Consider the following 25,087-nt stretch of genomic DNA (forward strand, 5'->3'; position numbering starts at 1 on the left):
ACTAGACAATATATAACCATTCATGACACCACAGTTCCACATCCCCTGTTTCACAGTGACCCATCAATTAATTCATCAACACTTGATGCAGGCTCTTCACTGTGACATATAGACCAGTTGATCTTAATTTGATTGCTGTTAAAACCTTCCTTTCCTGACAACTGTTGTCAATTATACAAAATAAAATCAAGTATTCATAAGTAGGCTGTAATAGGATATAGGCAGACAGATTTAATAATTCAGTTTTGCTGAGCCTTGAAAGGCATTAGTTGTAGCTGTTGTTCTCATTTGTAAAAAATTCATTGGATACAGATCTTCAGCGAAAAGGCAGACATAATTTTATTTATTTAGATTTGACTGTTGGAAAGAAACCAGACCTATAGTGGTGGTTTAGTATTATCTGTGTTTGTGAATAACTGTCTTGAATTTCTATTATCTACACGTTAGAGAATATAAATGTAACTTAATTTTGGTTTTGGTGTTTGTTTGGTTGTGGGGTTTTTTTGAGACTATTTAAGTGTATACATTCTATACTTATTTTTAAATTCTATAAATGTAAGGGGATGTGGAATTTTGCCCTGAATTTATAAATAACAGATAAAATAACACCTTTTCAAGGCCAGGGCACTTGATCTTTATTCTTGTTTAAAAATAAAAAAGGCATATGACTGCATGTCTGCTATATACAAGTAAGTTACAGTTGTTTCCATCTGATGCATCTTTATCACAGTATGACATTAAAATGGCTTAAACGATATATGAATTCTACCTATAAGCCCTCTTAAGTCCTACCCACAAATCTTTCTTAATACTGCTGATATTCGGGAAGGAAAAAAAAAAAAAAAAAAAAGCAGAAGCCCTTAACTTTAATGTTCTCCAAGAGAAATTTAAGTAAGGTTTTCAGGACTTCTGTGTTGCTGATTAACTTTGTATATACTGTTCTTTACTGTGTACAATGATGTTTGTAACAAATACTGTGGGAGTGTTGCCGGCTGGTGCAATGTGGAAAGGATTTGAATGTACTTGTTAAATCTAAAAAATAGAAGTCTTTTTTTGAAAATATATCATGCTAGTAAAATGCTGATAAATAGGTGTAGAAGACAAGATCTGCTGTAAGAGGTTGCTCCAAGCAAGTGCAGAAGAAGTCTAGGACAGAAATACTAATTTATTTTTTTTTACTGTTATGTTGTTCACTGTCATTTTTTTAATGCAAGTCAGAATAAGTTATAACTTAGCGCTTTTTTTTTTTTTTTTTTTTTTTTTTTTTTGTCCCTCTCCACTAAACTCAGAATCCTCTCTGCTGTTTCATCTCATGACTCGGAAATTCTTTTTCAGGTCCTTGTATCCCTTCTTATGTTTCTATTAGTCAAGAAACCTTTCCAGTCCTGGAAGTCAGGTGTTTTAAGTATTATCATACTTTCCTGACTTCTCTTTGTAGAAACAAAACTGGTAGACAAAGCAGAGGTAAACTGTCTTTTCATTTTGCCAGACTATCTGAATTTTTCATTGCTGTTTTCAGAATTTAATTTGCAGGGACTCTCCATGAGTTGATGCATGCATTTGAGGTATTTGGATTCAATTATCCAGTCTTGGATTTTTCAACAGCATTATTCCCTAAGAACACCAATGTATAAGTGGTATAATATTGTGCTTCTATCTGATTATTTTAGGACATTATTAGGCTATCATGAGAAATTTTGTTGCACTGGTATTAAAGAGCCTTTACCAAAAAAAATTAAAAAAAAAAATCTTGAAAGAACAGTATAATACAAAGAGATGCTACAAATGAGACACAGTTTCGTTTCTGTATCAAACTAAAGCAACTTTTTTAGGGTTGCTGTTACTTTCTTTCCACAGTCATAGCAAATATTAAATCTTGATGTAATTCCAATCATTTGGATTAATTTTTCTTCATTATATAGCCTTCCATGAAAATCAGGTACTGCAACTTTTTATAAAATAATTTACATTATTCTCCTTTTGCAAAGTAGATTGCTCTTTGTCTGTCAATATTATTCTAGAGTTCTTATTTTAACTGCATTTCTTTACAAACCACTTGGCAAACAGGCTGATTAGTGAAGTAGTTGTTGTAAGGAAAACAAGTCTATCCATTTGCTTTTCAGAAACAAGATTTCCAAATGAAACAAAATAGTGATTAATTTAGTTAATACATTAAAAAAACAAACAAACAAACAAAAAACTATTTCAAATGATGTAATTAAAAACAAACCATAAACTAGAATGCGTTAAGAAAAAACATAACATTGCTGGTAATAACTTGTTTTCAGAAGCCTGTGTTAAAACTGTAATTAATTCTCTGACGGGTGTATATAAAAATATAATTTTAAGTGCTTGATGGTAAGCACAAATTTACGTATATTATGATAATTTCAGGAAATTAAATATAACCATGTGTAAGAAACTAAATATGAATAATCATTTGGTAGTATAACAAATAAGAGATACAGCTAACTGATGATAATAGTATTATATACGAGGAAGCTTATAATACTTATTTTTTGTTATTAAGAAACCTTCCTTCCCGTTCTCCTTCTTCCTCTCTTGAGTGAGGTTGTAGGAGACTTTTTTGCTTGTTTGAGACTATAGAGTGACAAACATTCTCTGAACACAATTTTTGTTTGGGTACTTTTTCTTCAGAATTTCTAGAGGCAGGCAGACCCACAAAAGAATCATTATGTTATTGATGGACATGTAAGTATAAGATGCTCACAGAAACATTAGTCCTATACATGTGCCTCATGTATGTTCTGAATAAAGCCTTAAGTCCAGAACGCACTGAATGAACACACTTTATACTTACTCTATACTGAGCTTTGTTTGACAGATCTTAGCCAGATACATGATGGCCATAAATTAGTATGTTCATAGATCAGCTTTTGTTTCTCTATTTCAACGTAGTGTAAAAGATACTGAAAGAAACATTGTTTTTCTTCAGTATTAATGCACACAATCCCTTTTGGGGAAAAAGGGGCTACATTTCAAGGTATGCTTACTTTTTAACTTTGGTTCTCAGTTTTAGGAGAAAATCTTTCAAATGCTAATGTTTGTTTTGAGTCTAAGTAGTGTTGTGTTAAAATATTGTGTTGACTTCAAAGAAATCTGGTTTTGTAAATGAACTCAAACTGTGCAAATGGGTCCTTGATCAGTCAATTCACTGAAAAAAAACAGATACCCATGTGTTGTGTGTTGTCACAAACTATGCAATAAATTAAAATAAGATTATTTTAAGGGAAAAGTTGAAGTTCTTTGCTTCTGGTTGCACAGACTTCACTTAGTCACAGATTATGATGTTTGTAGAATCGTAGTAGCTCTTCAAGTCTGTTCCCGTAGGGGTCTGTACCACGGGGTCCATCCATCCCCCAGGAGCAAACTGCTCCAGCACGGGTCCCCCATGGGTGGGTGGCAGCTCCCCCCAGACCCCCTGCTCCTGCATGGGCTCCTCTTCACGGGCTGTAGCTCCGGTCCAGGGTCTGCTCCTGCATGGACCGCAACCTCCTCCGGGCCACATCCACCTGCTCCACCGGGGGCTCCTCTACGGGCTGCAGCATGGAGATCTGCTCCATGTGGGACCCATGGGCTGCAGGGGGACAGCCTGCTCCACCAGGGGCCTCTGCACAGGCCGCAGGGGAACTTCTTTCTCCCCATTTTCTTATACTAGAAAAGTTTTGCCCTTTGTGGAGCAGCAGAAAAAATGAAATTCATGCATGCTCTTGGGTAATTCTTAAAGGGAACTGCTTCTGCGTGCCTGGAGCACCTCCTGCCCTCCTGCTGCTCTGACCTTGGGGGCTGCAGGCTGCTTCTCACTTCTCTCTCTCCCAGCTGTTGTTGTGCAGTAGCTTTTTTTACAGTGTTGCTCATGCCTTGGCTCTGGCCAGCAGTGGGTCCCTTTGGAGCTAGCTGAAACTGGCCCTTTTCTGACATGGGACAGCTTCTGGATTCTTCTTGCAGAGGCCACTACCCCTGCAACCCCCCACTATCCAAACCTTGCCATGTAAATCCAATACACATTCTTAACTTAAGGTTCTTAAAATGTTTTCATCCTTTGTGCCACAGGTACTTTTATTCCAGGATGGTCTTAGGGTAAGGACAGACCTCCAATAAATAGCTGAACTTTTGCTAGAACAGCCGAACGAGAACTGTAGTCCTAGGACTTACCTAACCATGCAAGTTTCACTGATTTCAGCTGAAATGGTTTTAGAAAAACAGTCTAGTTGTACTTGGGCTTACCATGCACGGAGATGCTCTAGACTGATTTGTGCCTGTCTTCAGCTGATTATGCTAAATGAATACTAGGTAGTAGTAAAGTAATTCAAATGTATTCACATGAAGTTTGTACTACTTCAGATAAATGATTAGTCTTCAAACCGGGTGTAATTTCTTTAGATGAAACTTTAAGTTCTGATTCATTTCACTCAAAAATTTTCTCTATAAAGACAAAAATAAATCAAACACATTATGTTCAAATTTGGCTGCTAATCTTGTGTGATTGTCTGTTTATGGGAAATGAGCATCTGTGTGCCCCCACTTTTAAAAGTACTTTAATTTCCTGATTCTCCTATATATATGGCTTTATGAAAAGTATTTCTGTCCTTAGAAATTTCTTATGTTCAGTATGGAATTTCATTTTTCTGTTGTCAGCTATGCTTGATTGCTAAACATTTAAATCCATGACTTTCCCTTTAAGCAGCACATAACTTTAAAAAAAATGCACAAGAATATCATAAACTTCTATGATTTGTACACTGGAAATTGTCTGGTTCAAAACTTATCCCTGAATACACAGAGAATGGCACAATTTCTGGTGTTTGTATAGTTGTTTTTTCCATGTAAGTCATATTCATGTTAGAAATGCAAGTGACTTTTAACACTGATGCAAAACATTGTCAAAGTCTACATAAACCAAACAGTTAAAAAATAATTTGTGATTTTGGGGGTTGGGGAAAGGTACACTGTCAAGCATTTTCAAATGGTGTTGTTAAGACAGCTATTTTTCCAGAAGAGTTTGATTTTAGAAGTCTTAGGTACTGCTGACTTGAATATGTTGAAAGGTGAAGTATAAAGCGAGAAATACTTGGTTCTTTAGAGGTTCAGGAACTTGGTGAGAGTTAGAAATTGTTTTTATATGTTGTTTCTAGTCATATGTTTAGTCTCCTGTGTTTATATCTTAGTTAAGCCAAGTTTAATATCTCATTATATAATTAAAATGACTTATTTAGCTATGATGAAGTATTTGAAGTGGAGAAGAGGATTGTATTGTTTCGGTTTTGCTGTTGTGATCATTATTGAAAGCTGACTTGGCAGAAAGCAGCCCCCTTTTCTGGTTAAAAGGGAAACAGGCTATGAGATAAGTTATTGATGAAATTAACTGCTGAAGTGGAGAGGAAATGTGGTTGGCCAATACATGTCATAGTGTGAGCTCTATTAAATGGATGTATGTGCAGTCAACCATTCACAGGGGCCACACTGGTCTTGAACTGCATTGATCTATAGTATAATTCTAAATGAAATTGATGGAAGAAAGCAACCATTGACAGGAAGGGTAAAGAGAACCATGAAACGTCTTGAACAGGAAAAGTATGATGGAAAGTAAACTGATCTATGCCATGGATAGAATGCACAGTGAAACTGGTGTTTCTAGGTGTTGCTAGATATTTCACCCTTACTTATAATGCATTGTATGTCATTGGATTCTTCAGTGCTTTACCATATTTTATTATAGAAAAAAATCCATAAAGAATCTAGTTGAATTTTAAATCAGCTTTTCAAGAATTTATTTTAGGTACAGCTCTGCAGCTTCTATCTTAGTGCCTTGGTTATGTTAAAGTATGTGCTCTAAGAGTCTTTTGTATTAAAAGATTTGTTTACTTACTGTGTGCTTAATATAAATACAGCTGTCACATGAAGACTTGTAAGCTTCTTTCAAAAGACTGTTGTGTAAAAAAGCTTCCTTACAGTCAGATATAATTTTAGATGGCTTCCTGCTCCAGCATGTCTTTTCAGACTGTTATCTCATTGAACTTCTTAATTTATAGGCACTGGTGAATAAAACATTGGATTCCGTTAGATTTTACTTGCATCGGCGTCCCCATGTCCTGTAAAAGAATCTCTCTCATGTTCACTCATAGTTGCATAGTTCACTCACCCTTTCTGATACATAGCCTATTAGATATTATGATGCGTTGCATATTAGATTCACTGATTTACAGGCATCAGCTCACTGTCTCTGTGAGAAGACTCAAACCTGGATAAACTTCTTTGCCAGTGTTTCCTTTAGTTTAATTGCTACCATATCACTGTTAGTGATGAGACTACTTTGTTAGTTTTTATTGGATTGGTTAAAATAAAGAATAACTTGTATATACACATTTATGTCTATACATATTGTTTAAAAATAACAAATACCTAGAAAAATCTCTTTGTTTCACAACCATAGTATACAGTATGAATTTGTGTATAATTTTTTTAAGCCTTAATGTAATAGGATATCCCAAGTTGGAAGAGACCCACAAAGATCATCAAGTCCAACTCCTGGCTTCACAAAGGACCATCCCAAAATCAAATGATATGTCTGAGAGAACTGTCCAAATACTTCTTGAACTTCTACTAGAAGCTGTAATTATTACTTGATAAATGTTTAAGCATTCTCTAGTGTAGCGACTGTGAGGAGTATTGCTATTTTATTTTTCCTTTAAAAAGGCTTCAAAACAATTGGAAGTCTGTAATTTTTTTAAATAGGTTTGTGGTGTTCATGTGGCAGGCTTTTTTGAGTCTTACATTAGTAACCTGTGTAATAGTCCATACATGGTGATACCATCTAACTAATTATATGGGATGTTACATAGTGATGGAGAGGTCTTGTTGCACTGCGCTTAATTTTTTCTTTCTTCTGGTCTTCTAGAAGACGACTAGTCTTCTGTCTGTAAAGCATACTGATTCTTTTTACTATGTATCAGTCTGTATCTTAAGCATCCATCATATTTTAGTTACTGTTCATGTGTTGACAAGTTTCTTTAGTTTTGGATCCTTGACAATTACAGGTGATTTAAAACTACTTCCTTTAAGTAGAATAAATTAGTGCCCTGTTTTTGAATGGTATCCACATTAAGGATATAAAGAGAGGAAGAAGTTTCAGTGAATCTAGGAGAACATAAGTAATGGAAGTTTGTTATATGTCAAAGCAGCAATGAGACAAAATTGCAGATGTTGTTTTCCTACTCTATTGTCTTGGAATTGCACAAGTAACAAAATCCTAAAAGGAAAAAGATTAAACCTTTTCCAACTTCCACCAGTGAAGTTCTATTTGTTGCTGATAATATTCAAAAACCTGTTTAGAAACCGTTAGGAAACCTGTAAAAGAGGATTTTCTTCTCATGTTCATACACAAGAACATTGTTAATTTTATCAGGAAAAATGTTCTATTTTCCTGGCAGAAAGCATTTAATCAGCATACAGATTCTAAAGTATGAATTGATTTATATGCACAGCAATTATTTTAAGCTATTTTTAAATTGCTTTGCTTTCATTCTTCCAAATTTTTAACTCAAACTGAATTTTGGATAACTAAAAAATAGTTTCACATCTTTCTAACTTCAAGGTTCATGTTTCATTCGAACTGACCAGCTTGATGGAGAAACAGACTGGAAACTGAAGGTTGCTGTCAGTTGCACACAAAGATTGCCAGCTTTGGGGGTAAGCATTTTATCTGTTTGCTTTAAAAATATCCTCCGTGTGTATCTATATCCCTTTTAGATATGACCGTTAAAATTACTGTAAGTATATATGTAACTGGAAAATACCTGTTACCGCAATTTTATTTTTTTGCAATAAATAAGATATAGGTATTCCACTGAATGCTGAACAAGAAGATCATAGTACAAATATTCTTGCTTTTACACTGAAAAGAAATGGAGATAGAATTGGATTTTTATCTTTCTGCTTAGTGGTTCATACTGTGGTCCACACTCAGAGGTGTGTACTCTGCAGAAGCTTATCCCAGTAGTAGGGTTCTTATGCAGTTGTTATCCTGCAAGTGCAAGTCATTCTTGCCTCGGGAACCATTGCTTTAATCACTAATATTGTGATTTTTTTAAACTTGGGAAAAGTGCTTTTTGTGGTCAATATGCTTTCTGGTCTAACTAGGTGAAAAGTGGAAGTTCATACAAGGAGGGTTTTCTATGACTTGTCTGAATGTTTACAGGTGTTTTTTTTTTTTTTCTTGAGTGCATATACATGTCTTAAGTGTAGGTAAATTAGATAAAACTAAAATTGTTAAAAAGGACTTAAGAATGAGTGTATATAAATATATATTCAAAATATGACATCTAAAAATGCTTATAGATTTTTTTAAAATATATCACTTAATGGGATGCTAAATTGTGTTCTATGTTGTGGAGAAGCTTGCTATTCTATAGGAGAGTTGGCTTGTTGTCAAGAGACTTCCTCTGAAAGCATACTCAAGTTACAAGCTTGTGGAAACTTACTTGTACAGAGTTTCTGGTGTTTGGACACTAAGTCCTTTGGGTGTAAAGACAAGAGTATCTTGAGAGGACTTTTCATGTGCCTTCTTAATAGAGCAAATAAGCGTTGGATTATCTGCCAGATCTTAGCAGGACTTTTGCAGCTATTTGTGAATTACAGAGTTGCTGCCACACTGAGGTTAGCCAAAGATAGAGCTCCTTCCTGTGTTCATAGTGGTTTGGCTACTGGTTTCAGGAGGAGAAAAAAACCATGGGTTTGTATCTAGAGGATTGGGAATGAGGGATGGAACTGAAGGTTGGTCATGACAGACAGAGATGCCAGATCAGGTGTCAGAAGGTAGTTCTAAGGCAGGAACTGACTTTAATTAGTATTGTGTAACCTGCAGTTGAATTCATTATTTGTAATAATGTCTCTTCTGTCAGTTTTTGCCATTTAATCATTGGCCCATTGAATCATTTTTACCATTTAATCATATGTTTTATTCATAAAAAAATGTTTCTTCACATCTCTTTGAGACACAGATGCATTCATTCGTCTAAAATTGAGTCAATTTCCTATCTTTGACTTTTTTTTAATGCTTTTCAGATAGTTTATAACTGTGTGCAATATAGCTATTCTTTAATTCTTCTTCATTTTGGAAGTATCACTTACTGTGCTTGTTGAATGCACCACTTCCTGCAGAGAAGAAGACTAGTACAACAGAGAATTGTTGTGGTATAACAGGGCTGCTCTCTAGCTTCTTATCTCTCAGCCTGTATGTATATTCAGGATTTCCCCATCCCAGGTGCAGAATCTGGCACTTGCTCATGTCAAGCTTCATATTGTTGGTGACTGTCCAGCCCTCTAATTTGTAAAAATGTCTCTGCAAGGCCTCTTTATCCTTGATGGAGTCAACAGCTCCTCCCAAGTAAATGTTTGTCTTGCAGCTGTTTACAGAAAATAAATTGGAAATGATTGAAGTTGGGGAGTTTGCTTTTTAATGGTAGGACATGCAGCCTCAAATTTGTGCAGAAGTGAAGGCTGCTTCAAGTGGTGGTGGTTTGGGACATGGAGGGGAGGGAGGGGCAATGTATTACAGAAATTACTCATGTAACTTGGGAACAGCATACAAGTCAACTGTCCAATATATTAGCCATTCCTTCCTTAGTTGTTTCTGTTTGCTGCTTCTGTTAACTTAACTCCTGCTGATCCCTTTCCATGAGCTGTAGATGACAATCTGAATTCAGATAATCAGATGCAGTTTATCACTTAACACAAAGTTTCCCTATCTAGCAGCAGCAAATGGAAGCCACCAAGCAGCTGATGTGCCCTTACACTTTCTCACATTCACATAGCTGTTTACTTGGCAGAAAGCATCATACAGAGTGTCATGCAGACTACCTCCTGATTTCTCTACTGGAAATGGTTTAGTCAAACCATTGACACTTGGTGGTTCCCTCACTCTCATCACTATAACATTGTGTCCCAAAACATTATTTTCAGAGAAGATTGATTTTACATTAGGCTTATAATTCTGACCTCCAGGTAATATGGAACGTTTGGGATTTTATCTTCAATGAAATTATTTGAAGTGTCTGCTTTTTAGCTGGTCTTGGATCGCTTGCAGTGCTTCACTCTAAAGTTCCATCTGTCTCGGTATTGTTTTGGGAAAATGGTAGCCTAATGCCTAAAAATGTAAATATTTTTTAGGGGATCCTATATCTTTGACAGAAGGTAGAGCCCAACATATATCCCAGAAGGATTCTTCCATTCCTGTGGGAAGCATATTAGTATTTCTTTAATTCCTGCAAAGACACTTCTGCCTTTACTGCTTGAGCTATCTGGCATTTTGAGGAAACTGTGTGGATGAGCAACTTCACGAGGTTAGAACAAAGATCTAAGAAAGTGAAATTCAAACTCATATAAAAAATAACATTATTTTTTGTAGTTCCTAGTGCAGTCATAAAAGTGGAAAGATCACTATATATATACACCTTACACATTCATTTTTTGAAGTCAAATTAAAATGCAGTGAGCAGAAATTGTTGAAAAGTTGAAGCAGCTTTGTTAAAAATAAGGATAATTTGAACAATCTATTTCAGGTAGTCTTCACCCTAGGCTTCTGCAGTCACCTCTGTTGCAGAAAACTCTTACAACTTTAAAAAATGATAATAAAAACAAAAAGGCAGAAAAGTTGCTTTCCAAGAAACTTGAAAACACTTGTATGCTTACTTTTGTTCCTGACTTGAAAATTCAGTGATTACAGTGATTCAGTTTTACAGTGATTATCTTGCTAATCTGTGCAGTGTGTAACAGGGGCATGTGCTTTTGGATAGCCTTGGAAGTACTGTTAATGAAACTTGTTGGGTTTTGGAGCAGTCTAGCAAAGGACTGAGCTTTGTGTTCCAGTCTTGGATCAACTTTGGTTCTCTTTTTCTGTACAAAGAGTTGGAAGACTCAGGCAATGATCCTTCTTCTGCTAAAAGAAACTGTTAGAGAAGTGGTCCTCCGTTCATTTACATTTTGCTGTACAAGGTGGGCAGTGCATTATCCTATTTGCTCAAAAACTAAATGACATGATAAAAATAAGACATTTCAGTTAAGGAACACCTGTGTAAGTGTTTTTTTATTTGTTTGTTTTGTGTGTGTGTGTGTGTTTTGTTTTGTTTTTTTGTTTTTGTTTTGTTTTGTTTTTGTTTTTAATCAGGTCATTAATGAGAAGTACTGTGGTTTAAGTAATTTTTTGAAAAATGAACCTTCTCAAATGCCAATTCACTTATATACAATAAATACCTGTTTCTATCAGTTCTGTATAATTCTGTCAAACAGCATTGCCACTTTCATAGCCACTAGGCTACTAAAGTTTTATTGTACACATGATAATTTATACATTTCAAAATGTTTATACAATCAAAACAAACAACACCCCCCCCCTCGGGAATGGTTCTCCTGTGCAATAATTCTTGCTTGCCACCTGCTGGGCCGCTGGTGAAATAGCTGTGGCAATGTGACACTTGAGGGCCCTTCCTTCGTTTTTTTCCAGATGTTTCCACTTTTCTAAGTGGAGGTTTTTTCTGTGTAAGGATTGATGCAGAGTTTCACATCACAGGTGTATGCTGGTTTTTGGTAAATTCAGAATTAGTTGAAAGACACACTAAAGAAAACGGGTAGAGCACGGTATGTTGCATGGCTACAAAGAATTAGAAGAAGAACCCGAAGTTCTTTTAGTGTTGTCCATTTCGAATAAGTGAAACGGTTGAATTCAGTACTGCCTTTGAACTGGAGTAAGTGCCCATATTTGTATGGTCAGGTTCAAAAATGAGTCTGATGAAATTTATAACTGCTAAATCACTGACCAGGTTCTAATCACAAATAGAACCTGCTTAGAAGTGCAGAGTGGTGTAGGATGCTGTCTCTGAGGTGAGGCAGTTTGCCCTCAGAGTCTCAAGGGCTGGTGTTATGTTCTTTTTTCCCCTGTCCCCTATCCCCTCTGCTACGGTGGATCAAATAGTTCCAACTAACCTTCTGTTCTAATGTAGCAGTCGTTCATTATAGTAGTAGTTTTCCTGATTTCCAGGGACTCTTCCCATATTAACTCCTATTACAGTGTCCTTTCCATGTGCTTGTAGGGTATTTTCAAAGCTGAGGCTTAACGTTTATTTTTGCATATTAAAATATATTTTTAGTAATTTAAGAGAACGTCTGCAAGTTGAGCATAGAGTAGACTAAACAATTTGGTAATATATTTGGCAAATATATGCTCCATATTTGCTGTACATTTTGATTTCTTTAGTTACTGGACATCAAGGTGGTGAGTATCTTGTGCTGGCATGAGCTGTCAGTCACACCATTAGAGCAGCATTGTAACCTTACCCACTGTGACACCCAGAATAAATAAACCTCCAGACCATCAGAGCTTTTCTTAAAGAACAGATGACACCACCAAGGCGATCAGTACAGATTTTGTTGTCTTTCTAAAGCACTTAATGTGATCAGAGAATTAAAATTTCAACAAGTCATCTAATGATGGCTGAGTTGCAAATACTGTGACACCTAGATTAGGTTTCTTGCAATTTCATAGTTATAGGTGGGGCAGTTTTTCTAGCAATCTGCACATTCTGAGGCATTCTTCTCTAGCTTATGTGATCAAGTAAATTTATTAACAGCAATGAGGTCACTGTAATTTTCAATAAATGTTGACTTGCTGATTTATATCAGAAGATCCATACAGCAGTAAACAATAGCATTTACATTTAATTAGTTTTATTGAACCAAAGGCAATTTTATTTGTAATGAACTACATGTTATGATTAAGAATGTATTTTAATGATCTTTAAGTAAGGTGAACAAATGTTGCCCTTGACCTAATACAGGAGATTTTTCTGTTATTGATAACTTTAGGATGATTTGTAAATTACTGTTGTGAAATGCAAAATAGAACATTTTCATTATAGTACCATCAAGTCATTTCCTGACTTTCAGCAAAAAGGATAAAATGCTTTCTTTTTTTTTTAATTATTATTTTTGAGTTACAGATAATGAAATACATTATTTCATCATGTCTTTTTATTTTTAATCTCATCTACAGTTAATAAAAATAACATTTTATTGCTTGAGATTTAGGTCTTTCATGTTCTTTCTTTAATCTAGAATTGTTAATGATCCCCTGGTTCAAGTGATTTTTTTTTTCCTTAAGTAAAAAAATCTGAGGTCATTTGCCCTTGCTGTTTCCTAAAAGCATCCTAATTTTGGATGTACAATCCTATTTCCATTGAATGTATTGGTAGTACTAACTGGCTTCAGTGAACCAGTAGTTCAGCGTTCATAACATGAAAATAATTTTTTGATAAAGCTGAATTTTATGTAGACCAAGCTCCTAGTTAGTTAAATCATTAATAAAAAGTAGTTCTCTTTTTAAAAATAAACTAAATCTCTTTTAGAGGCTATACAGGGCAATGACACAGCCTAACCAGGCAAATTTTGCTTGACCAGTGAGCTGAAGTTTTATTTACATGTAGCATTGTGTACAAATCTTGATGCCTCCTTTTTAAACTACCATTGTGATTTCTTTCAAGACTTTGAGATGAGAATTGCGCTCCTGGGAAAGCAACACTGTATGAAGGAACATCTTTGTACTCCTACCTTTATTGAAGAATGTAATTCATATGTAAATGTCAGTCTTCTATAAATCATATCATTCTTTGGTCTTGTCTTAAGAGACTTCAGCTTCTTTATTTTACTGGCCTGAGAATGATATCCATTCGGTGTACAGAACATGGGTCTACTGAAAAAAATGTCCTTTTCCGTTTCCCCCAGTAATGAAAAAATACTTAAGAAAATTTCTGAGCGTATGTAATACTCTTCTATAACTTCTTTCTACCCCTCATGAATGAAAAAGCAATGAACTACCACCTCAGTTTTCTCCTAGAGTATTTTTATATATTTTTTTTCATTTCTTTAACAAAAAAGCATGCACCCTTGGAGTACTCAGCTAGTTCTAGTTTGTGGCATTCTAGAATAATTGCAGATTTCAGTTCTTCATCAAGATATGTGGGGTTGAGCTGAAATTCAAAAAGAAAAAAGGAAAACATGAAAAGTCTAGGTGTTAAATCAGAAATACAAAAGAACTAAAACATAAAAAGACAAGATGTGAAAGGAATGTGGTAGAATTTTTTACATTTAAAATTTAACAAGGGAGGACATCGCAATAGAAGCAAGTACCTATATGAGGCCTGGAAAGCAGGAAAAAATATTACTGTACAAATGCCAGTGTACTTAAAAGGGTGGTTATTTCTGCTTCTTTTTATTCTAATGTTGTTTCCCACTAAGTCATTCTTTGAAAAGAGAGAAGTTCTTGGTTGACGCATTTCACTAGCAGTTTTTATTGTGTATAAGAGTATGTGTGTGGTATTAGTTTTCTGCTGTACTATCCACTACTGAGAGTCTTTATTTTTCTTTGCATAATAAAGCACATAATAGCCCAGATTAGCTGAGTTGTAGGTGATAACAGATTGGAAAGAAGTGAATGATGAAGATATAGGACACCATGTGTATTAGTTTCATATGAATTATTTCTTTTGAAGCTGATGAAAGTAGATTGGAAGAACAAGGATGCAATGAATGAAACTTAATGTGAAAGACTACAATAAGTGACTAATATTTTAAAGACAAATATAATTTGTGAGAGTTAATGTTCAGATTTAATTCATTTTTATAACATACATTAAATAAAGTTTGTTTTTTCAAGGTATGAAGTAAGAAATTTCTTGTCTACAGAATATAAACTGAAATACAAACTAATGATTTAGACAACTACACATTTTTGAACTTAAGTCAAACATGCTTGATAAACGTGAACTATCAAGATTAAAAAAAAGATTCACTCATACCTTGAAAAGTGAAAATCTGTATTCAGAAATCAATTGTCATTTTATCAGAGTAATAAAAGGACACAAGCGTGTAGATTTTAAGGCACATACGTGGACAATTGCTCCTTTAATTTTGTATTGTTCAAATAGTTTTATTCAAATTTGGGGAGGGGTGTTATATTCAAATTATGAATAGAAAATGGCATGATTTTAAAAATAGCTATATTTGAGCCAAGGTGTGTCTACACATCCGTAAAAGAGGCTGTAAAATTAATTCTGCTTTTGAAGACAGCACATTCTATCTTACATGAACAGGGTATTATAGCATCTTCTCTTCAGAGAATGAATCTTAGGGCTGATTAGCCTTTTGCAAGATTCATTCAGTAATAAAGGATGTAAGTAACCCAAATAATAGGAACTACATGCAGTGAGAAGATAGACACCCTTGTATTTCATCACAGGTTGAGATTCTTATGCTGGCTGAGTATCGGTATAGAGCATCTTCTCTTCTTCGGAGTTGTATTGTGTGACCATACATGAGAATTATACTTAAGCTGAAATCTCACTTGCTCCATCAAACCATCAACACTTTCTTAAAGCGTCTGGAGTTTTTCGTGGGTTGTCTGCAGATGTGTATGCTGAGTGATCAGCGTTAAGGAGAATTTAAATCAAGTTCATTGCTTGACCTTGTATTCAGTTGGCTTTTTGCTCTAGAAAAGTATTTTGTTTCTGGTTTAATTTAAAAAAGAAAAAAAAAAACACTTTATTTTTAAATCAACAAATATACAGAAAACATTTTTAAGACAGGCTCTTCGTAAAAATAAATTTTATAAAATTTCGAACTCATAAAACAGTTTGGTTTGTGAAATATCAACACAGAATACCATTTCGGATCTCTTTTCTTTATATCAAGATATACTCGAAAACCACATGTTTATTGGATAAAACTTTATTGAATTTAACTTGGAGTGGTAAGGGTCATAAATTGAAATCTTTGCCATGAAAAGTTTCTTTAAAATAGTTGATTAAATTTAAAAACTAGTAAATACATTAATCTGTTTTACAGGATCTCTTTTCAATCAATGCTTATGTTTACACTCAGAAGCCACAGCTGGATATTCACAGTTTTGAGGGTACCTTCACACGGGTAAGTAGTGTCTATAAAGACAGTTGTACTCCCCTCTCTCCCATTTCTCAGTGTGAAACTTACATTTAGTACTGAAGTGTATTGAGTCTTTACTAAGCATTACAGGAGTATATCCATGTTCTTGCCATGGAAATGCTTCATGTCAAGGTATTTTGTTAAATATGTATTGCAGAAAGCTAATACAAATAGAATATCTGGAAAATAAAAACCAGAATCTGAGAACGGTGTATTTGTTGACATCACAATAATCTTATATGAGACCATTTCTGTAGTAGCATTTATTGTTTATCTCCAGGCATCTAATGTTTTATTCATATGTCAAAGAAGTGTCAAGTTGAATGTATTCAGTAGCCTCAGACAATGCAACTGATAGTTTATGTGCAATACAAACGTGTCTTGTTTAACAGGGTTTCTTTGATTTTCCTTGTGAAGTTCAAGTACCTTAAAAAATGAAATAAAACTAAAAGTTACTTAATGGGAGCTTTACTAAATCTTTTTTCCAGCTATATATTGAAGACCAACTATGATAACTTTACAGTCATTTTTGTGATGTTTTTGCTGTTATTTTCAGAAGGTGGCTTGCTAAAGTTAACCCTTTAAAGTGAGCTGTCTAAGCAGCTGATTTAAACAAAACAAAACAAAAAAAACTTTAGAGATTTTTAGTTTTATCTGTGATATTAGCAGATGCAGTGATTGTTTTGGTTATTTTATCTACACTTAACTGTTAGTTGACTCATTCCTCTCGATAATATGTTTCTAAAATAATTTGAGAGAATTAACTACAACAGGAGGGAGAGAGAAGGGTTTTTTTACCCAAGTGACTTGAATTGGTAATAGATTTTGTTCAGTAATTGAAATTCCAGTTCCCAGTTCTAAGTACACTGATGAGATATTGCAGTTGTTGGCTCTCAAAGACCAATTTATACCAGTTATATAGTTCATGTAGCCTACAAAGTAAATGTCATTTGCCCATAACTTACTGAAGCTGTAAGCAACAGTGTTTACTTAAACCTTGTATTGACCAATTGTTCAAATGAAACTTCTCTTAACAGCTGTAAAATTATTTCTATCCCAAGAGCTAAGCATATACTTTTCTAAATATAAATTGAACTCCACAGAGCCTTTTTAACAATTCCAGTTTGTGTAATTGAGACATTGGGAAATGATGACTAAACAGTTGCTCCCTGTTGTGGGTTCCATTTGTACATGTAATAAGAGCTGTATGATTCCAGCATCCCTGATACGTGTAAATAACCATGATGTACTTAGCTTTCAGGATTACATGTTTTGGACTGCTTAAGTAGGAAGGGTAGTTTAAATTGCATTTCTATATGCATGCATCTGAGGGCAGCGTCCTCAAATTTGGTTCATAGTGGATCACACTATTCACTATTCATATTTTTAGAAACCTTTTCTTTGTGTTAACTCTGTACCTCATGCATAGTAAAATTTGGCACTGTATTGCTTTAGGACACTTTCCTACTGATTTATCTTTCCACTTCTGCTGTGAGCCCTTACTTGTTACACTAAATCAGTTTTTGCATCTAATCCCTATTTTATATTAAGGTAAAAAAGAAAAAAAAGTAGTGTGCTTAGTGATGCTAATGTATACATTTTTCCTACTTAGGTGTTGATGTTCAAAGAATTCTTGCAAGGGTAGGTTGACAGGGTAATAGCACATTGATTTTTCTTTTTTTTTTTTGCCATTATGAAGACAGAGTACTAACAATATAGGAGACAAGCTTAGATAATTTCAAAAAGTGCATGACCATAAAACAAAACAAAAAACAAACTTAGGTGCACAGCTTTAGAATTTTTATGTGGGAGCATCTTCTACCTAAGTATTCCTATGTGAGAAATATATTCACAGCTAACCTGATAGCTGATCAAAGATACCTTCTGCAGTACACCTGCATAACCAAATCAGGAGGAGCTGAAATTCCACTGTACATCTATTGATGTCTACCAGTTTCACATGAAGTCATTTCTTGTTGTCCTCCATAGATTTTGATGCATCATATATACTGACTGCATGAAAGTGAGTGTGTGTCTTTGCATGGACATGTGGGAAGGATCATGTCAGGCCCTTAAACAACATATGTTAATTCTCCTCCTTCTCTCCCCTCTTCTAGATTCCCTATCAAGAAACAATAGATGAACTGTACTTGAGTTCTCTGAAAATGTGAGAGATCGTTTTACTTGTTCTCAGAGCATCTTCTCTGTCTTGGCTGAGTTTATTTTGAAATAGTTGTGCACAGAATAGGGATTTGCAGATGTAACTACTAGAGTATCGCTTAACTGATGCTACTATGTAAACATGATAAATTAGGAAGTTATTTCATTGATTCTGAAAAATTATGAAGAAAACATTTGGCTGTAGAAAGAGAATAAAATACAGCCATACGTCTTAATCCAACTTTTCTGTTGGAGTCAAGAGAGTATTCTAGAGTATTGCATTAGTGTGTAGTGGCATGCCCAGTTTTATTTACCTTTTCCTTACAGCTTCTGCCCAAAATCATGAAAGTTGTCTCTCCAACTTTTGACCTCGTTTGGTTTTCACTTAAGTTTGGGTCCTTCTTCCATCATTCCTGTAAGAATCTTTTGTGTAATTTCTCCTATACTGCAGTTCTGCATTGTCACCTCACACTCTTCATTTACTTTGGAAATTTTATTTTTTTTTTCAGTCCAGGAGAAATGCCAGAGAACTGATTGGTTTGAATTTTAGTTTATCCACTATAGTAACATATTTTTTTCCTGTGGTATAGAACTATCTGGTGTCATTTTTCCAGCACATTGCCTTGTAGCTCAGATGTTAAAAACAAACTAATAAAAAAACTCTCATAGTGCAAACCTGTTGCATGTAGCTGTTGACACTGGGGAAAAATACATACAGAGATGTGAGAATTTTCATACAGAAAATTGTGTATTCAATTATTGGCAGAATTTCTTGCTTTGAGCCAATTAAGCAGATGTTTTCTTGGTTATTTATTTTGTATCTATATGTATTTTAGTAGAAAGAATGCAGGTTCATTATTTAGTTAAGTTTTCTTAGAGAATTACCCCTTTGAAGCAATTGTTGTGTTCCTTTCACCGAATGGAATGGTATCATGTTTTCCAATTTCTTTTTTCTTACCTTCCTTATGCAGCTACTGACAGCCTTACAGAAAGTGAGAATAGGGAGTTCATGGGTATGGAAGCTAATCTGCAAGTACGAGGAATGTAGCAAGAATAATAATTAATAATAGTAGTAATAATCCCATTAATGAATAACAATTCCAATTAATGTGGGATTGGGGTGGCCAATGCAACTAAACTAATGCCTATTCTAACACTTTGCTATAAAAGTTGTTGTTGGTTGTCAGTGCTGCATCCTGCCAGCTAGGAATAGGAACAGAAAAAGTCTGATGGAAGTGATACCCTGGTTCTTTCAATGATTAGGTTATTTGGTTTTGAAGGTATCTGTCATTCTCAGGAAACTTTTCTTACAAGTATCTTACTACAGTAGATAAACTAAAAGGCTTTGGAAACCTTTTAGATTGCAACTTGCAAATTGTCATGTCCCTTGGTCAGCTTTGGTGAGCTGGATTGTGAGTTCAGGACTGAGAGTAGAGTTCATTCAGTTTTTATGTCACTGGTCATCTGTTCCTTTTTCTCTGCATATGCAAGAGTTGTAAGAGTTATCTCCTAGAATAGGAACTGTTGACAATTTCAACATCCGTTATCAATACTGTACATAATTTCAAAACCTGAGCCTAAATATAAAGCTTGAATGCAGGACCAAACTGCTCTGCTCTGGTTACAAGTTTAATTCAGAATTTAAAGACCTATTAACATACAGCTACCAAATGAAATTCCACCCAGGTAGACCTTAAGTGGAAGCTTGATTAGCTGGACAAAGAAATCCCTTTATGTCAAATTTCCGCTCCTAGAGAGAGTAATAGTTAGTTTACGCCTAAACCATACACTGTTCTGCCAGCTGTAGTTGTGTCTGAAAATTTTCAGATGCATTTCTCCTTATCATAGACCTGGTTTTGTTCAGAGCCTTGGTCTCTTCCTTGTTTATGTAATTACCATCTCCTCCACTCCCAGCCCCCAAAATAGAAATAGTCTGAAATTGCTGAACTCATAACCCATAGGTATATTTTTTATTTCTTTGTTTGAACAAATGAAAAATAGGGTTAAATTTTCCACCATTTGTGTGTGGAAGGTATGGAATTTTGTAAATTGCATGAACTGTAGAAAGGTGGAGCTGTTGGATGAGGGCATAATGGCTTGAAAGGATCGTAAGGAAATGTGCAGAAGTTAGCTTATCTGCCAAACCACTCTGTTATTGGGTATGATGTGAGTAGAAATAGATTTAGCTCTTCGGATGTTAACCTATTTTGAACTACCTAAGGGAGATGTTTCACAAATCTTACAGCAGATAGACATAGGACAAGTGGATTTTTCTTGGCTGTGTTGTCAGCTCTTTGTGATCGCTGAAGGGCTTTTGATTGCTTCTTATAACATGGAAGAGCTTCATAACTCATTGTCTTGACATCTACTAACTGAAGGATACACTTAAGGCAAAATAATAATTTCCTAGCTCAGTATCCTATTCCTCACAGTTGCCAGAAGCAGACTGCTGACAAAATAGAATAAGAAACAAGGTAAAAAGATGATAATACTTCCTCAGAAGATTTTTCTGTCTTTTAACAACTCATGATGTGGGAACTTCCTAAGTCAGTGTTGGTTTCTCTAAGTAACCCACAATGAACTTCCCTTCTTTTAACTTACCCAGTCCCCTCTTGAATCTGTGTAGCCTTTTAGCATTGACACGGGAAGAAGTTCTAGAGGTTAATTACATATTTTATGAAAAGCAATTGCCAGTTTTAATTTTGCTGACACATTAATGACCTTCTTGTTTTTGAAAGAGACAGCAATATCTATCCTGCCTTCCTGCCTTGCCGATTTCATAGATGTCTGTTATTTCCGTAATTAAAGAGTTCAAATTTATTTAGTCATAACTAGTATGGAATCTACTTGGACTATATGCTTTGACCATGAGCAGTTTCCAGTTCCTTTTATTTTCTGTTTAGAATGAAGATTGTGGAAGAGGAATTTGGAGCCTACGTACTTAAGATGTGGCTAAACCATGTATTCTTTGTACTGGCATGATATTTTTGATTTTATTCTCTTTTTCTATCCTAGTAATTCTAAGCATTCAGCTTGTTCTTTATTGAGTTAGTATTTTTAGTAGATTTGTAACGACCTCAGAAGCTGCTTTCTGAGTAGTTACAATCAGCTCAGAGCTCATTACTTTGTGAATTCAGGATGTGTTTTGTGTGCATAACTCTACGTTTTGAAGTAGGGAATTTCATCTCTCCACTTTCGTAGGGGGATTGATACTTTTTTTTTCTTGCTCTGTTACCACATTAGTCATTCCTGTTCTGGAGTAATGATGAAACAGCTTGAGTCCTGGTACAGTATTCTGTGGAACTCCACTGATGGCCTCTCTTCGCTGGAGCAGGGTGGGGGGAACAGGAAGAAAGCATTATTTTTTTTTTTATCTACCCTGAGTTTTAAATACTTAAACTGCTCTTCTATTTATGCATAGAATTGGTCTTCAGGGTCAGCTCTGATAAAATGCATAATCCTTACATGCTTGCTGGTAACTCCTCTGATGAACCCTAGCATGATATGCTCCTTGAGGTACAATAATGACTTCATACAAATAAAAGCATTTTTCTTTCATGCCTGTATATTTGTTTTCAGTTAACCTAGTGATTTAATGAGAAACTCCACAAATTTCTTGATTAGAATACTTAAGCAGAGTTTCCTTTTTTTTTTTCTCCAGTTTGTGAAGAAATATAGAAATAAAAATGAAGCAGATGAAACAGTTTGAATTATGCAGAATAGTTTGTAGATTTAAAAAATACTAATCAGGGTTAGCATGTCTTTTGCTTACTAAAAACAGTCTGTGCGTCTCAAGGCAAGCTGTGTGAAATTAAGACTCCTGTTTGTGCTAGTCAAAGTGTCAGCCTCCCACTCACTCTTGCTACAAAAGCCCAATCATCCTTGTGTACCAGCAGTGCCTTCTGACAATATGAAAGAATGTCAGGAAAGCTTTTCTGTTAGCTTTAGCAATTCCTGAAAAGCCTGAGATGGGAATAAAATAATTCCGTGTCTGTTTTCAACTCATATGGCCAGTCTACCTCCTATTGCTAGCCTTGTTGAAACAGATTTTGAAACCTCTAAATGAATTACATATGTGGATTTAAAATGGCTTGTATATTGAAAAATACGTATGTTGAAACAACATTCACATGTGTAAAAGGCAATCTTTCCACCAACTGCCATGTCTCAGGCAGCTACAGTTAGTATTTTGACTGTAGTAGTGGCATCTCCTGAAACACCAGTATTCTGTGGATAATTTCTAATTAGGTATTTATGTCTATGCACTGCCTAGTTAGACTTTCATAAGGCCGAAATAATCACAGAATCTGAATAATCCAAGAGCCATCATCGGTCAAAACAGGAATCTGAGCATTATAAAGTCAGGGCAAATTATTAAAGATACAGTGTATGGATAAAGCTTGTCAAAGGCACTTGTCTCAGAAGAAAGTTACTAGGTATTACAAAGATGACTGGATACTAAAAATCATAATTTTTTGAGCTAGATCAGAATACTTTTCTTATATTTAATGTTTCAGTGATCAAGACCTCATACGTTACTAATACAACCAATAATTTTAAATATTGCTATAGCTACTGATCCTGTATACACAAAAGTGTATGTGCTTATGTGGGGATTTTTGTTTTTCACAAAGACTTCTTCAAAACAGAGGTGAAAATTTGATATAGGTTTTGATTATTGACCTTATGTAGAACTTGCTGTGCACTTTGGTAGTCAGTGGTCCCCCATTTTCTGTAAAATATTTACCACAATCTGTAATTTGATCAAATGTGCTTGATTATCCTACCTCCTAAAGTTTTCTTTAGTACTAAACAGTTGTAAACAGCACATTGTTTAGTTGTAAACAGCACTCTTCTTATTTTTAACAGGAAGACAGTGATCCAGCAGTTCATGAAAGCCTTAGTATAGAAAATACGTTATGGGCAAGCACTGTTGTTGCTTCAGGTAAGTGCAATATCAAATCTGATAATATATCTAAAAACTTATCTGTGGAAATGTATTCTTATTTTACAATGTGTAATATTAATGGCTTTTGAAAATCTTTGTCTGTTTCAGGCTATTAATCTCTTGTTTCCCTCTTGTCTGCCTTCCCATTGGTTTCCTCATGCTACTGAGATTTTCATATCTTTTTAATCCTCCTTAGTAAGTTTTTATACTCAAATCTTGTGGTGTCAGTAGTGTTGTCATTTGTATCCCACTAAAGCTATTGATCTTTTTTCCTTTAATTAAAACTTCAGGTTGTAAAGTGTTCTGTTCAGCCTGCTGTGGATAGGGTCTTGCTGAAAAGCAGGCATGCTTTTGCATGTGGTAATAGATTTTCTTTTATGTAGACTCCACGATGAGGCTAAAGCTTGCTTAAAATCTTTTATCAGGTAAATATTAATCAGAAAGTATTAACCAGTTACAAGGATACATAATTTTAAAACAACATAGTCTAAATATTACTAATGTTTCATATGTCTCTCAAATATTATAAGGAGTTCGTATTAGCTAGATGCTGCATTTGGACCCTGAGCCATTGCAACACTTTTTAAACAGGAGAAAATGGTTTTCATTAATTTGAAAACCATTTTGAAATTTGAAACCATTGAAAACTTTGCTGAGTGTAATAAGACAGAAGGACCGTAGGAAGGAAAAAAGGGCCATGGTTATTGTTATGTACAAAGACTAAAAATAAGGAATTTGGGAAGAGGAACTAGGATTTAAGACCAAGAATTGAAACAGTGGAAAGCATCTTTCAAGTGGAGGAGTATAGAAGGGAAGGAAGGAATTAAAGAGGAGAAGGAGAAAAAAAAAAGGGGTGTCCACCAAACTTGCAAGGAAAAGCCTTCATAGTAAGGTCTAACTTTACACTGTTGAGGAAAATACCAAATTAGGATCATGCTGGAGTGTTGTGGGGAAGAGACCATGTTTAAGGAGCTGGCAAAGGAATGTGGGACAGAGTGCTCCTTTCCCGAGTCCGTATAGATAGTCATACATGTACCCTTTGATGCTCAGTGTTGCTTGGTTCCATTGCACAGGGAAACTATTCTCTCTGAAACTTTTTTTAAATTGATGATATCTGCAATTGTCTTCAGTTATGTTATTAAATTGTATAAAAAAGGTGTGCCTCATGAATTATAAATTTTAATACTCAATTGCTGTGACTTTTCAGTCAGGAAGAGCTCAGAAATTGTTTTTGTTTTTTTTAAACTATTATTATTTTTCACCAAAAATCAGGGGATATGGGGGATATGGAGACATGTTACCAATATACAGATTTGCATGTGGAACTGTCAGCAGAGGCAGACTAGCTTTGGGGATAATATTGTGTCAAGGGAAGCCTAAAGGAAAGGATTCAGTATTGAGAGGAAAATAGTAGAAAAAAATTGTAGTGGTCCAGAAAGATGTAATCTACAATCACTGATTTTCTTTTTGTATGCAAATTCAGAGTTTTCACTGGCATTCTTATTTTTTTGATAAATGAAACTTCCTTTCTTTAACTCCAGTCTTGGGTTTCGTGTGTTTTTTTGGTGTTGTTGTGTTCCTTCATTTTTTTTCTGGCCTTTTATCCTGCAAGAGTAATGATAACAGACTTGATTTTTCAAAAACAAGCAAATGTCAGAAAAAGTGTAATATTTCTACAGTTTTTAGAGTCTTCTTAGTAGGGTCTGTCTGACAAGTTATGTTAATTAATTCCTTACAGCATTAAGATGACAAAAATGACCAATTATTGATTGTACTAACATAAAACCATTTCAGGTCACTTGAAAAAAGAATTAATATAAAATTTTGATTGTGCTAGAAAGTGAGATACATAGTAGTAAAAATCTAAATAGTAGTAAAAATCTGAATTATCATCACTAAATACATATGTCTTTTAAATAATGAAAGCCAGTTTTTGTATGCCTTCCAGTAAAAATCAACCAAAAGATCATT

At 34.8% G+C, this 25,087-nt stretch overlaps 1 protein-coding gene across 3 annotated transcripts in view; it reads left to right on the forward strand.

Annotated features, from left to right (window-relative positions):
- Positions 1 to 25,087, forward strand: part of ATP9B (ATPase phospholipid transporting 9B (putative)) — a 164,056-nt gene that overhangs the window by 63,734 nt on the left and 75,235 nt on the right. For all 3 annotated transcript variants that reach the window (XM_038174269.2, XM_038174268.2, XM_038174270.2), the window contains 3 exons: positions 7,616 to 7,710; positions 15,913 to 15,993; positions 23,038 to 23,113. In XM_038174269.2, the coding sequence (XP_038030197.2) occupies positions 7,616 to 7,710; positions 15,913 to 15,993; positions 23,038 to 23,113 (252 nt within the window). The remainder of the gene's footprint in view (positions 1 to 7,615; positions 7,711 to 15,912; positions 15,994 to 23,037; positions 23,114 to 25,087) is intronic.

This window comes from Anas platyrhynchos, chromosome 2 (assembly GCF_047663525.1).
Source record: "Anas platyrhynchos isolate ZD024472 breed Pekin duck chromosome 2, IASCAAS_PekinDuck_T2T, whole genome shotgun sequence".
In the NCBI taxonomy this organism is placed as follows: Eukaryota; Metazoa; Chordata; class Aves; order Anseriformes; family Anatidae; genus Anas; species Anas platyrhynchos.